Here is a 15,075-nt window from a genome sequence, read left to right as displayed (position 1 = left end):
CTGGGGGCCTGAACTCACCTTGAGATCATGACTAGAGCCAAAACCAAGAGTCGGACATTAACCAACTGAGCCACCCAGGTGCCCCAGTGGGCTCATAAATTCTTGAGGAATCAGCCACTTTAAAAAAAAAAAAAATAGATGCCAGGGGTCTGTGCAGACATACTGAAGCAAAATCTTGAGGACTGGGACCTTTACATTTATATTTAAGACCTCAGTCAGAATTCATTGGCTTTTCAGTGGTGGAGCTGGAAGTAGAATTTACTCTTAATCCTGTATTCTTTTGGTCCCACAATTTGATTTTCTTCCTTTAAAAAAAAAAAAAAATTTTTTTTTAACGTTTATTCATTTTTGAGAGACAGAGAGCATGAGCAAGGAAGGGGCAGAGGGAGAGAGACACAGAATCTGAAGCAGGCTCCAGGCTCTGAGCTGTCAGCACAGAACCCAACATGGGGCTTGAACTCACGACTGCGAGATCACGACCTGAGCTGAAGTCGGACACTCAACCGACTGAGCCACCCAGGCGCCCCTCTTCTTTTTTTTTAAGCTTTATTATTCTTACTACTGATTTCTCTCCCATCTATATAGATGGGACTTCTTAAAGAGATTTCCTTTTTTTTTTTTTTTTCCTTATCACTTTTGTATCCAAAGAGCTCTCCACTTGACTCAGAACTTTTCATCAACGCATCTTCATGCAGGTGGTGGGTGAACAGACTTACTAAATTATGTACTGTAATTTGCTTACTCTTACTCCTCCATTTCTGATGACTTTTTCACGTATTGCAAATTCTCTTGTCTTCTAGGGATTCTGATAATAAAATATTACCAGCTGCAGCCCTTGCATCAGAACATTCAAAGGGAACCTCTTCAATTGCAATTACTGCTCTTATGGAAGAGAAGGTAAGTTTTATTGGCTTTTAAATGTGAGATTTATCTTACAGTTTTCTGATGGGTTTAATTTTTTCTTTTTTTAACTCTCCCTCTTTTTTTTTTTTTTTTTTTTTTTAACTGTTCCTTTTTATGCATGTTTTTTTCCTAAAGGGTTACCAGGTGCCTGTACTTGGAACCCCATCTTTGCTTGGACAGTCACTACTGCATGGACAGTTGATCCCCACAACTGGTGAGTAAAATCATTTTGGGTTGAACATTTTCTCCTTTAAAAAATAATTTTAACTTGGGGCGCCTGGGTGGCGCAGTCGGTTAAGCGTCCGACTTCAGCCAGGTCACGATCTCGCGGTCCGTGAGTTCGAGCCCCGCGTCGGGCTCTGGGCTGATGGCTCAGAGCCTGGAGCCTGTTTCCGATTCTGTGTCTCCCTCTCTCTCTGCCCCTCCCCTGTTCATGCTCTGTCTCTCTCTGTCCCCAAAATAAACGTTGGGAAAAAAAATTAAAAATATATATATATAAAAAATAATTTTAACTTTATTTAACATGCAATTTCATATTTACCTACTGTTCTTGTTTCCAAGGTCCAGTAAGAATAAATACTGCTCGTCCGGGTGGTGGTCGACCAGGTTGGGAACAGTAAGTATATGTTTAAAATAATCTCCAGATGATTGCTTTCAAACTAGATAATGGGAATTATAATCTAGTGTGTTGCTGAATGTTTCTTATTGTAAACCCCCCTTTTTTTATGACATGTTAAGACTGAGCTGAAGTTGGATGCTTAACCAACTAAGCCACCCAGGCTCCGCTTTTTACTTTCATGTCTTAACAAAGTGATCTTGACAGGATCTCAGTTAATGAATAGATAAGATTAATTGAAATACTATTTTCTTTGAAAGAGTATTTGAAATACTGAATCATTCATTGTGCTAATAGATGGGGGGGTGGGGAGCACGAGAGCATGGGGGAGGGACAGAGAGGGAGACACAGGCTCCGAAGCAGGCTCCAGGCTCCAAGCTGTCAGCACAGAGCCCCATGTGGGGCTCAAACTCACAAACCGTGAGATCCTGAGCTCAGCCCAAGTCGGATGCTTAAGTGACTGAGCCATCCTCGTTTTTCCTATCCTTAAATGGATTTTCGAATTTTCATTTAACACATAGTAAGATTAAAGGCTACCAAACATAGAATTTCTCATTTTGAATAATCTGTGTTAATGAGATTTTATTGCATATCAAAATGTATAGGATATTATTTTTTGCCCTGTGAAATACAAGGAATTATGATCTTTATAAGATGTTCTATGGTATTAAAAATTAGTATGTTTACTTATTGTCTATGTATGCAATCACTTGTGTCTTAGTCTATATCAACAGGCTTACATATTTGCATAAACTGGCTTCTATTCTAAAACTATGATTTTTCTTTTAAAGATAAATCAAATATTTTATTTAAACAAATAGACTAAATGAGAGACTTAGCAGATTCTTTCAGTAGAAGGAGCAAGGGATTTGGAGACAGGTAGGCCTGAGTTGGAATTCCAACCCCTGCACTTGGCAGTGCCATGACATTGAGCATGCAATTTTACTCCTCAGCCCCACTGCCTCATCTACAGAATTGGAACAGTGCTAGTTCCCCACCGGCATGGCGCCTAGCAGATGAAAGGGCTCTTCTCTTCTGTAACAAGTTCACAGTCACTTGTAGGATGCTAAATGAAATACCATATTGTGGAAAATATTGTACATTGAGGTTTAGTTACTGTCAACAGTAAATTAATGAGGAAAATTAACTCAAGTAAGTGTAATGCTTGCTCATATCTCCTCTATCTGGAGCAAGTTTCCGAATGGGGATCAGGGAGAGGAAAAATCTTCTAGAGTAGTTAAAATAGGTATCTTTTAAAGTCTACACACTAGGAGGTTGTATATTATACTCAAGCCCATTTTATCTTTCTTTCCACACAGTTCCAATAAGCTTGGATATCTGGTTTCTCCGCCACAGCAAATTAGAAGGGGGGAGAGGAGCTGCTACAGGTATGCTTTTTAAAAATTTTGAAAAATTAATCTGATGACACTGCTGAAAGATAGAACACAAAGAAACGAAAGCATGGCAGTGGCAAGGGAGGGAGATTACTTGCTTTATGCTTATGTCACTTCAGTCCTCAGTAGTTGATCTTGAGGCCTAGAGAAGAACAGGTTACATTTAGTGTTTTAAATGATGCTTTTAGGCTGCATCTTTAATACTCCTTCCCAATGACTACTTTCCTCCAGCACACAGCAGAATATTAGGTTACATTTACTCTTTTGAGGGTAGAAGGAAGTCACTAAGGCCCAGACAGTATTTAAGGTGTCAGTTTAATTTAAGGCAAAAGTTAACTAACTTACCTCTCAAGCGTGAGAAAGAATTGCATTTATTTCTCTTCTAGACTCAATTGTCCCAGTCTTCTCCCACCTTCTCTTTTCCAAAAGAAGAGACAAAGAGATTGTTCGGGGCTCCTGCCCTGGACAGGCAAAAACCATGTTATTCTGCAAAGTAAGACGTAGGTCTTATCGAGGTCGTTCTCGCCACCAGGGTAAAGGGCCTCCAAATGAACTTTATAATAAGAATATTAAGGGTGTCTTCTAGTGCTCTACTGAGAATTGCTAAGTAACTCTGTTACTAGATCACGTGTTAATAGAAGATAATAGTTACCAATTCAGATTCTGAAGAGGCTTAAAATCTAAACCCTGGCTGCTGCTGTTCTTTGTACCAGTTACCTAGAATTTAAAGAACCGTTAGCTTAACAGAAATGAGCCCATGTTTTAAAGAAGCCACTGTTTTCTTTTAAGAGCGACAGTTTGGAAACTTTGGCCAGCACTGTAATTTTCACCTAACCCTTTGAGAGAAAATAATCGAGATTTTTAGCTGTTGATTACAGATGTTAAAAGTGGAACTTACTTTCTTGAGGATGAAAGAGCGTAGGGAATGTAATCTGTGGTACTGTGATGGTATGGTGTGGGGACAGATGGCAGTCACACTGTGAACATGATGTAACATGCAGACCTAACTGAATTGCTGTGTTGCACACCTGCAACTAATAATGTAACTGTGACTATACCTCAGTGTTTAAAAATGTAATAAATAAAAAGTACTTTAAGTACAGAACACCCCACAAAACCATGAAGCCATTTAACAACTAGGTTTCCAAAGACATTTTAATGACATAGAGACATGCTCATGATATAATATCAGGTGAGAAATAAAATTATGTAAAACTATAAAAATAAAGAATACCTAATACTTCTTCTACATTGAAGGATCTTTCTACACTTCCTACCTCAAAAGATTACAGGAGGTGGTTTTTCTTCATTTAAAGTTTTGATATTGGAAGGCTTTTGGGGGAGGCCTAGGTCAGAGAGGCATTAGCCTTGTTAGTTCCTTTAAATGACAGATTGGGAAGTCACCAGAGATCATTGTGGAGGGGTAATGAATCTGAACTTCCCAAAAGAGAATTTCTAAATATAGCAGCACCTCATGGAGAAGGCGCTGTAAACTTGGATCATCTCAATCCCCAGGTGGCCTTAAAAATTTTATTTACATATAAATATCAGTGTTATTTGAATAGTTGATTCTATTCCATTGTTTGTAAGTTTGAAGATAATTATGGATAGAAAAGACAAGCTTACTTGTCTCGGGTGATGTTAGTTTGAAGGAATAATATCTTGGAATTTATTTCTCCAGAAGTATAAACCGCGGACGACACCACAGCGAAAGATCACAGAGAACTCAAGGCCCATCACTACCAGCAACTCCAGTTTTTGTGCCTGTCCCACCCCCTCCTTTGTATCCACCTCCTCCCCATACACTTCCTCTCCCTCCAGGTGTTCCTCCACCACAATTTTCTCCTCAGTTTCCTCCTGGCCAGCCACCACCTGCTGGATATAGTGTCCCTCCTCCAGGGTTTCCGCCAGCTCCGGCCAATTTATCGACACCTTGGGTATCATCAGGAGTGCAGACAGCTCATTCAAATACCATCCCAACAACGCAAGCCCCACCGTTGTCCAGGGAAGAATTCTATAGAGAGCAACGACGGCTGAAGGAAGAGTGAGTGTTTCAGTGTGAAATTATCATACACTTTCATTTTCTGATGTAACATTAAACAGGTTATCTTTGGAAACATTTTCTACTGTTTCCAGTTAGTACAAAAAAAAAATCACCTAAAAATTAAACCAAAGCCATACAAGCAACTTCCTCAGGGACTCCTAGTTATTTATAGTTTTAAAGTGGAAAACTAATGGCAATTTCATTCATTTCATTCATGATCTAATTACATTTGTCTTGTTAGTTTTCTTAAATGGTTTTTGTTAACTTTCACTCTTTAACTTTATTTTACTAGGGAAAAGAAAAAGTCCAAGCTAGATGAGTTTACAAATGATTTTGCTAAGGAATTGATGGAATACAAAAAGATTCAAAAGGAGCGTAGGCGCTCATTTTCCAGGTTAGTGTTTTGCAAGCCTTCACAACAGAATTACAAATGGGACTTTGAATATCCAGGGATTAGCTATGGATATAAATAACATTGCACTTACGGAATTTTTCTGATTCGATCCAGGCTTATAGAAATGGAGATGTAGCTTATTTCCCAATATTTGTTTATTGAAATATTGTCTCAATGTAAATTCTATTGTGTAGAACTAGCAGTTATGGGGATTAAATTGCCCTTGTCCCCTGAAGTTACTTATAGTGTGAAATAATTGGGAAATGTTTGTGGAAGGAAAGAAATAGAGGACTAGCCAAAGAACATTTCTGAGGACGCTTTTACCTAAGGCTACAGCTTCTTGCTGGAACATTAACCTGTGTAATTATGAAGCAGTGGTAGAATACAAATTGTTTTATCGACAGAAAAAGTGAATTATAAAAATTCCCTGGAAGTTTGTTTAAAAGACTTACTTTTTAAGCTTACATTTGTGGTTCCTTTCAAAGTGCTAGACTGTTGGCCAACAACGTAGGACAAAGAAATTACTCCTGTTTAAATAACCAGATAGGAAATAAAATTTAAATTTAATTGGAATTTTGTTTAATGTTAAGTTAATTAGCTCATATAACTCACGGTACATGAATGCGCTTCACTCTAATTGTCAAGATTTCACTTTTGTTTTGTAACAAGTGATTGCTCTGATCTTTGTGTACTTTATTCCATTCCAGTAGAGGTCACTGTGCCTCTCTAATCATCTAAGATGAAATTTGATATAAAGAAAGATGGAACCGTGAGGAGATCATGCTATAGAATCTGAGTCTGTATTTTATTTTGCAAATATTTCTCAACTATCAACTATTGTTTTGTTTTTTGTTTTTAGGTCTAAATCTCCTTATAGTGGTTCATCATATTCAAGAAGTTCGTATACTTATTCTAAGTCAAGATCTGGTTCAACACGTTCACGTTCTTACTCTCGATCATTTAGCCGCTCACATTCTCGTTCCTATTCCCGATCACCTCCATACCCCCGAAGAGGCAGAGGCAAGAGCCGAAATTACCGTTCACGGTCTAGATCTCATGGATATCATCGATCTAGGTCAAGGTCACCCCCCTATAGACGATACCATTCACGGTCAAGATCTCCTCAAGCATTTAGGGGACAGTCTCCCAATAAACGTAATGTGCCTCAAGGGGAAACAGAACGTGAATATTTTAATAGATACAGAGAAGTTCCGCCACCTTACGACATGAAAGCTTATTACGGGAGGAGTGTTGACTTTAGAGACCCATTTGAAAAAGAGCGTTACCGAGAATGGGAAAGAAAATATAGAGAGTGGTATGAAAAGTATTATAAAGGTTATGCTGCCGGAGCACAGCCTAGACCATCAGCAAATAGAGAGAACTTTTCTCCTGAGAGATTTTTGCCTCTTAATATCAGAAATTCTCCCTTCACGAGAGGCCGCAGAGAAGATTATGCTGGTGGACAAAGTCATAGAAGTCGAAACTTAGGTGGCAACTATCCAGAAAAGCTTTCAACAAGAGATAGTCACAATCAGAAGGACAACACAAAGTCAAAAGAGAAGGAGAGCGAAAATAATCCCGGAGATGGTAAAGGAAACAAACATAAGAAACATAGGAAAAGAAGAAAGGGGGAAGAGAGTGAAGGCTTTCTAAACCCCGAGTTATTAGAAACTTCTAGGAAATCAAGAGAACCTACAAGCAGTGAAGAAAATAAAACAGACTCATTGTTTGTTCTCCCAAGTAGAGATGATGCTACACCTGTTAGAGATGAACCAATGGATGCAGAATCCATCACTTTCAAGTCGGTGTCTGAAAAAGACAAGAGGGAGAAAGATAAACCAAAAGCAAAAGGTGACAAGACCAAACGGAAAAATGATGGGTCTACTGTGTCCAAAAAAGAAAATGTTGCAAAACCTGCTAAGGGACCCCAAGAAAAACTAGACGGAGAGCGTGAAAAATCTCCTCGATCTGAACCTCCACTTAAAAAAGCCAAAGAGGAGACTCCAAAGACTGATAATGCTAAATCATCATCTTCCTCCCAAAAAGATGAAAAGACCATTGGTACCCCCAGAAAAGCTCACTCTAAATCAGCAAAAGAACACCAAGAGACAAAACCAGTCAAAGAGGAAAAAGTGAAGAAGGATTACCCCAAAGACGTCAAATCAGAAAAGCTAACTAATAAGGAAGAAAAGGCCAAGAAGCCTAGTGAGAAAAGTAAGCCACCTGATAGCAAGGGAGAAAAAAGAAAAAGAAAAACTGAAGAGAAAAGTGTAGAGAAAGATTTTGAGTCCTCTTCAACGAAAGTCTCTAAACTGGAAATGACTGAAATAGTGAAACCATCACCAAAGCGCAAAATGGAACCTGATATTGAAAAAATGGATAGGACCCCTGAGAAAGACAAAATTTCATCATCAACTGCCCCAGCCAAAAAAATTAAGCTCAACAGAGAAACTGGTAAAAAAATTGGGAGTACAGAAAATGTATCTAATACGAAAGAACCCTCTGAAAAATTGGAGTCAGCATCTAGCAAAGTTAAACAAGAAAAAGTCAAAGGAAAGGTCAGACGAAAAGTAGCTGGAGCTGAGGGATCCAGCTCAACTCTTGTGGATTATACAAGGTATCTGATTATGGGTGGTTGGGTATGGATGTTCGTTTTCGGAAAGAGTTTCTTTTAATTTTATCCATGTTTATGCTTTTAAAATGTAACCTATAAATTAAGAAGGGGTTAGGTTTGGGACACCTAGGTGGCTCAGTCATTTGAGCGTCCAGCTCTTGGTTTGAGCTCAGGTCGTGATCCCAGGGTGGTGGGATTGAGTCCCATGTTGGGAAAGAGAAGGCCTGGAGCCTGGTTAAGATTCTCTCTCTCTCTCTCTCTCTCTCTCTCTCTCTCTCTCTCTCTCTCTCCCCTTCTGCCCCTCCCTCCCGCTCGCTCTCTCTAAAAAAGAAAAAAAAAGAAGGGTTTAGTCTGGTTTACTCCTGTCTTTAAAGAAAGGAGTTGAAATAAGTAGATTTTGTGAGCCAGCATTTATTAATCCTGACTTTAAATCATTTAATCTCTATTAGAGTAGGGTAATTGGGTTTTGAGAATTAAAAGGACACTTATGTTTAAGTTATTAGCCTTTATGTATTTATCAGTGTTTAGGGGAACCTGAGTGGCTCAGTCAGCTAAGTGTCTGACTCGAGGTCTGCTCAGGTCATGATCTCTTGGTTCATGAGGTCAAGCCCTATGTCGGGCTCTGCAATGATAGCTCAGAGCCTGCTTGGGATTCTCTTGCTCTGCCCCTTCCCTGCACATGCCGTGCACACAAGCTCTCTCAAAATAAATATTTTTAAAACTCTTATTTATCAGTGTTTAGTAATAGCAGATTTTTCATTAACAACATTTTAATTCTTTTTAGCACGAGCTCAACTGGAGGCAGTCCTGTGCGGAAATCTGAAGAAAAAACAGATACAAAACGGACTGTCATTAAAACTATGGAAGAGTATAATAATGACAATACAGCTCCTGCTGAGGACGTTATTATTATGATTCAGGTTCCTCAGTCCAAATGGGATAAAGATGACTTTGAATCTGAGGAAGAAGATGTTAAGGCCACACAGCCTATGTCAAGTGTAGGAAAACCTGCCAGTGTTATAAAAAATGTTAGCACTAAACCGTTAAATACAGTCAAGTATACTGAAAAAGAAAGTGAGTCGTCAGAGAAAATTCAGAAACTCACCAAGGAAGTTAGCCATGAAATTATACAGCATGAGATCAAGAGTTCAAAAAACTCTGCATCCAGTGAAAAGGGGAAAGCCAAAGATCGAGATCATTCGGTGTTGGAGAAGGAAAACCCCGAAAAGAGGAAAAACAGCACTCAGCCAGAGAAAGAGAGTAACTTGGACCGTCTGAGTGAACCAGGAAATTTTAAAAGTCTGTCTCAATCTTCCAAAGAGACAAGAACTTCAGAAAAGCATGATTCCGTTCGAGGTTCCTCGACTAAAGACTTCACTCCCAACAGAGACAAAAAAACAGACTATGACAACAGAGAGTACTCAAGTTCCAAACGTAGAGACGAAAGGAATGAATTAACAAGAAGGAAAGACTCCCCTTCTCGAAGTAAAGATTCTGCATCTGGACAGAAAACTAAGCCAAGGGAGGAGAGAGATTTGCCTAAAAAAGGAACAGGAGATTCCAAAAAGAGCAATTCTAGTCCCTCCAGAGACAAAAAACCTCATGATCACAAAGCCACTTACGATACGAAACGCTCGACTGAAGAGACAAAATCTGTAGATAAAAATCCTTGTAAAGATCGTGAGAAGCACACGTTAGAAGCAAGGAACAATAAAGAATCGGGCGGCAACAAATTACTGTATGTGCTTAACCCACCAGACCCACAGATTGAAAAGGAGCAAGTTACTGGGCAGACTGACAAGAGCGCTGTCAAGCCTAAGCCACAGTTAAGCCACTCCTCCCGACTTTCCTCCGACTTAACTAGGGAAACTGATGAAGCTGCATTTGAACCAGACTATAATGAAAGTGACAGTGAAAGCAACATATCTGTAAAAGAGGAGGAAACTTCGGGAAAGATTGCTAAGGAACTGAAAGATAAAGTCGTGGAGAAAGCAAAAGACAGCCTGGACACGGCAGCAGCCAGCCAGGTAGGCACCGCCAGGAGCCAGAGTCCAAGCAGCCCTAGTGTTAGTCCAAGCAGAAGTCATAGCCCTTCTGGCAGCCGGACCCGGAGCCACAGTAGTAGTGCCAGCTCCGCAGAGAGTCAGGACAGCAAGAAGAAGAAGAAGAAGAAGGAAAAGAAGAAGCACAAGAAACACAAAAAACACAAGAAGCATAAGAAGCATGCAGGCACTGAAGGAGAGTTAGAAAAAAGCCAAAAACACAAACACAAGAAAAAGAAGTCAAAGAAGAGCAAAGATAAAGAAAAGGAGAAGGAGAAAGATGACCAAAAAGCGAAATCTGTCCCTGTATAAAGGGACAGATTTTAAAAATTGACTTAATTACTAAGTCATCTGTATTAAATTTTGTTATAATGTAAAGAGATTCAAGCCTTGTAAATAATGATATGGAAGACCCTGTGCTGCACTTAAAATATTGCTGCTTGATTATTTGATTTTTACATCAGAGCTTTATAACACGAACTTTTGTACAGAATTGTGAGTTGTGACCATGTAACATGAGAGGTTTTGCTAGGGCCTATTATTTTTAACCACCATTAATTAGTTGGGGTGGAGTTTACTGTACTGTGAAATTTTCACATTTGAATTTTTTTAATTGCCTGGCAAAAGCTGATATCAGTTCTAAAATATCAGCAGAATGATTTGCTGAATTCATTACAACCCCGTTATGTCACTTTTTGATTACAATAAAAGTTTTCAGTAAACTTTTCAAATGTCGAATATTTGCATTACTTGGAGAAAGTGTGTCCTGTCTCTGCCCCCCTCCCATTTCCTCATTTAAAATATCCTTGAGCCTGTAGCATAAGCTGAACTGAGTGTACAAAATTAGGAAGCAAACATGGTGGATAGACTTCATCAGTGGGCTGGTAGTGGATGGCCAGAAATAAGAAATCAGGATTAACTGGAGTTCTGGGTGGGAAAAAAATCTAAAAGGGCCTTAAACATATAAAGTAATTACAAGTTTGGACTTGCATTTTAGCCATGAGGAATTGTGATTTGTTTACATGGTCATGTATTTTTCTGGAAACCCTGATAAAGGAGTATGAAACTCATTGATGAGTAGCACACACCGGTGAGCCTCTAAGGCCTACTTGGTTTGCCTGGTTGACAAAAGCAAGCTGCAGTAGGTCCGGGAGCACTAGGTTAGACTCTGATGGGCTCTTCCTTTGTGTCTGCTGATCAGGAAGTATTGTAGGCAATGAAAAGCTATCGAAAGGTTTTGGTGGGGTTGGGGTAAGAATAGAAACAAGGCAGCACGAACAGGGATCAAGACGACAGCTGCTAGGAGGAGGAGAAAAAAGATCAGCTCTGGTCTGAGGGTGGCCCTGGAGTACCACTGGACTGTGATCATGGAACAGGAAAGGATTTACATTAGCAGCAACTTGCTTCTGTTAACCTCGTGTCTCTGTGCCTTGTCGGGATTTCCAGACTCTGCCATGTGGATAGTAATGCAGACATACATACTTCATTGAATGTGTTTTTTAATGCAGCATTTAATATTCAAAGAAAAATTAATGTGGGTGACACATGTTAAACAGCGTCATTCAGAACTGAGTTAAGTTTATTGATTGTTTCTCAAAAGTAAGTTTGTTAAAATAAGTTAAACCCAACTTTCCTTTAAAGGGCTCCATCACTGGGGATGAGGATGTCTGTTCTGCCCGCTCCCAGCCCCACCCCACCCCCACAACACATACTGCTGTTTCTACTTTCAGATACTCCAACTAGGCTACCCTCTTAACTCTTACTGTAAATCAGGACCCCAGATCTAGATCATATCTCCCCCATTCATTGAGGATTTTAGCACCCAGAATTCTTCAGCATAAATTTCATCATGTGAGGTCAGTTTCTTTACCAAGCCTCTGGTCTTTGATTTTAATCTCAGCTGACTTTTTTTTAACTGCGGTGCACTCGTATGACAGTTTTCCAGAATTCCTCATCTGTGATGATTCTGCTCATAAGTTGAAACCAGTATTTCATAGATAGCCTGGTCTTCCAGCTCCATCCTCAACTTAGGCCCGAGGTTTTAACTTTTCTGTTACTCTTTCTACTGTCTGTGGTTGCCTAAGCCCTGCCATTTCCACATGACATTCCCCAAACCTGTCCCCTCTTCCCCATCTTCCTGTTCTAAAACAGTGGAACTCCCAAACCTAAACAAGGGTGCTGAATGGGGTGTTTAGCGAAATTAAAGGCTTGAGAGAAATGTTAAGGAATGACTGCCAGGCACTGTAAGGTGCTTGTGTCTATTTGATCCTTAAAAATTCTAGTGGCTTTTGATGTCTGATACCCCTTTGAGGAGGAAATTCCACTGCCTATGAAGCTGCAGGCCAACCTTGGGTGCTCAAACCTCAGTGCCTAACTAGTCCAACTACCCCCGCCATGGGGCAGAGTTGGGCAACATGGAAGGCCCAGCTAGAAAGTTGGGCAACATGGAAGGCCCAACCAGAAATCCCTAGTTTTGCTGGTTCCCAGAAAGTCCACATTCTGTCTCCTTACCTAATGCACTCAGCTGTTTTAATCTGGCTGGAATTTTCTTCCGCCTCTGCCCGTCTCACAATTTCCTACTCATTGTTCAAGAGTTAGCTTGCCCTTTTTGAACTACTCCCTTGCAGTACCTGCCCGCCCACCCCAGTGCACACCCGGGATACAGTGGCATCGCTGAATACACTGTGGTGACACTCCAGTTGTTTTCTATGGGTTTTGATCATCTTCCTCACGGGACTGAGAGTCTCGAAAGGAATGTGTGGTTTATATTCCAGAAGCCAAACCACGCCTTGCACATAATGTTTGATAAGACAAAGTAACTTTTTTTTTTAGATTGAAGTTAAATTTTGCAATCTTCCTGGAAACCACCGATGTGTCAACATTTGTAAGGGAGGAAAATAATTTTTGAGCTACTACAGATTTGGAAGATAGTAGCCTTCCAATAACCAGCTGCCTCACTGTGCCAAGGATATTGCAAAGCCTTACAATCAGAGGCCTAAGAATAACTCCTTTGCTAGTCTCAGCATGCCAAGTGAAGAGTGCTAAGTCCCCTCCAAAATGTTTAAGCCTAGGATTTCAGAGAAAGCCAGTTAATGGTTTATTCATTCCGATTTGTGCAAGTGTCCCCATCTGTCTTGTCCACTTTTTCCTGTCTTTAACTCCTTCAATGAATGCTGTTCTTATTGTACAAAACTACACAGAACAAAACCTCTGATTTGGAGCATGCTCGCTCTTCTTTAAGTCCTTTTATATTACTGCTATTTACGTAAGCCAGCTTCAACTGGTCTCTTACTTTAACAAAGCCTTGCTAATACATAGGTATGTATAGATAGTGTGCCCTACTTTTTCTATTTATGTATCCTAAATACATCCTTTGGCATTAACATTTTTCATCAACATTTTTAAGAATTGTAATCATGAAAGAAATAAAGTAAGCCACTTAAATCCTTGATAAAGGGTAGTGTGGCACTGGTATATGTGGATAACAGTACACACTAATAAAAATGGGGTTACCAGGAGGGTTCAGAGATTTCATGAGAATTCTTTTCAGCAATGTAGTCTCAACACTTCATCAAGGCTTCTCTTTGTTATAGGCTTTTGAGATTATTTTTAAGATCATGTTAAAAGGACTTGTAAAGAATAGCTATTGCTAATTTGAAGGGGGGGAAAAAGCCATTGCTAATTTATGCATTTCTAAAAAACTAATGGTGGGTGAACAGTGATCCCGTATTAGAACCAACACCAGAATGAATCTTGCCTTCCCACACAGAAATGTAGCTACGTAGTCATTTGCTATGAAGTTGGCTTGGCCAGTGTGGATCTTTTTCAATTTAGTTTTTCATTTTTAAAGTCTTCAGTACTAAGAGATACTAGTAAAAGAGTGGATATTTACTGAAAATTCAAAATAGTTTCTTTTTGTAGAAACATTGACACTGTAAATTTTTTGATATTATAAATACGTTTTAACCTAGGCTTAATAACACACAAGGAAATATGGTAGACTGATTCCTTTTCATGTCCTGAAACTTAAAACTAATAAATTGGATGAAGGATGCCTGGCTGGCTCAATTGGTGGAGCATGCAACTTGATCTCTGGGTTGTGAGTTAGAGCCCCACGTTGGGTGGAGGGATTACTTTAAAACTTAAAAACAAATTGGATGAAAAGTGAACATAGAAAATTGTATCAGTGCTAGAACCCAGGGAAAGGATGGGAGGAGCAGACAGAAATGGGGGAACTTTGCCACAATGCCACATTTTAAAAGTTGTGTTTTTGTTTGTTTTTTGTTTTTGTTTTCAAACTAAAGACAGATGCCCAGAATTCTCTTCCTTGACAAAGCAGATGGCCTTTTGGGAAGTGCAAATAGAAGATCTTGAGCATTATGAATGCTTCATAATCGGGAGGGACAATGGTAGGTTATGGAGCATATGAGGACTACTCCCTCTGTGGTCATTTTAATATGGGAATTGCACAAAGGAACCCTGAAACCTAGGCTGCAATGTTGATGGGGATAGGAGAAGATTCCACCCGAAACCAGATTGGCTGTATGTGGACTCATTGCCAGGAAGGGGGTTAGACCACAGAGGCCTCATTCCCCCGGGTATTACAAGTTGGGGTTAAAAACCAAAGATACACAATTTTCAACTCATGATAATATTGGTACTAGAATAGGTAGATCAGAGGAATTGAGTAAAACTCCAGAAATTGACCCACATAAGTAAGTAATAACAGTTGCAGCATAAATAAATGTGAAAAAGATCAATTTTTCAGTAAGTAGCTTTGAGAGAGCTGGATTACCATTTTGAGAAAAAAATTTTCACATCTTAAAATTCTAGATGGATTAAATAAATATCCAAAATTTTATTTTACTACCCAACCTGAGTATTGGTCAGTTTTCCTTTTTTGAGGATCTTTGATAGTTTAGGTCTTTATTTTTCAAACTGACCGGTCACCTGGAAACCCAAGATCTTCCCCAATATTTCTGATAATACTTGTGAGATGTGGTTTATCGTAGTTGGCTCCTTTCTGACTCCCTGATGCCTATTCCTGGTGCTGATTCTTCTCTTCAGA

General features: G+C 39.5%; 1 protein-coding gene across 2 annotated transcripts in view; it reads left to right on the top strand.

The window, feature by feature from the left end:
* RBBP6 (RB binding protein 6, ubiquitin ligase) overlaps nucleotides 1-10,738 on the top strand; it is a 32,651-nt gene extending 21,913 nt beyond the window's left edge. The window contains exons 11-18 of one of the 2 annotated variants that reach the window (XM_043560267.1): nucleotides 801-897; nucleotides 1,039-1,117; nucleotides 1,465-1,519; nucleotides 2,839-2,907; nucleotides 4,595-4,957; nucleotides 5,250-5,351; nucleotides 6,211-7,968; nucleotides 8,750-10,738. In XM_043560267.1, coding sequence (XP_043416202.1) covers nucleotides 801-897; nucleotides 1,039-1,117; nucleotides 1,465-1,519; nucleotides 2,839-2,907; nucleotides 4,595-4,957; nucleotides 5,250-5,351; nucleotides 6,211-7,968; nucleotides 8,750-10,319 — 4,093 coding nt within the window. In that variant the 3' untranslated portion in view covers nucleotides 10,320-10,738. The remainder of the gene's footprint in view (nucleotides 1-800; nucleotides 898-1,038; nucleotides 1,118-1,464; nucleotides 1,520-2,838; nucleotides 2,908-4,594; nucleotides 4,958-5,249; nucleotides 5,352-6,210; nucleotides 7,969-8,749) is intronic. The other variant, XM_043560268.1, reaches the window with a different exon arrangement.
* Nucleotides 10,739-15,075: the final 4,337 nt, after the last annotated feature.

This window comes from Prionailurus bengalensis, chromosome E3, assembly GCF_016509475.1.
Source record: "Prionailurus bengalensis isolate Pbe53 chromosome E3, Fcat_Pben_1.1_paternal_pri, whole genome shotgun sequence".
Classification (NCBI taxonomy): Eukaryota; Metazoa; Chordata; class Mammalia; order Carnivora; family Felidae; genus Prionailurus; species Prionailurus bengalensis.
This window is presented reverse-complemented; position numbering and strand designations above follow the sequence as displayed.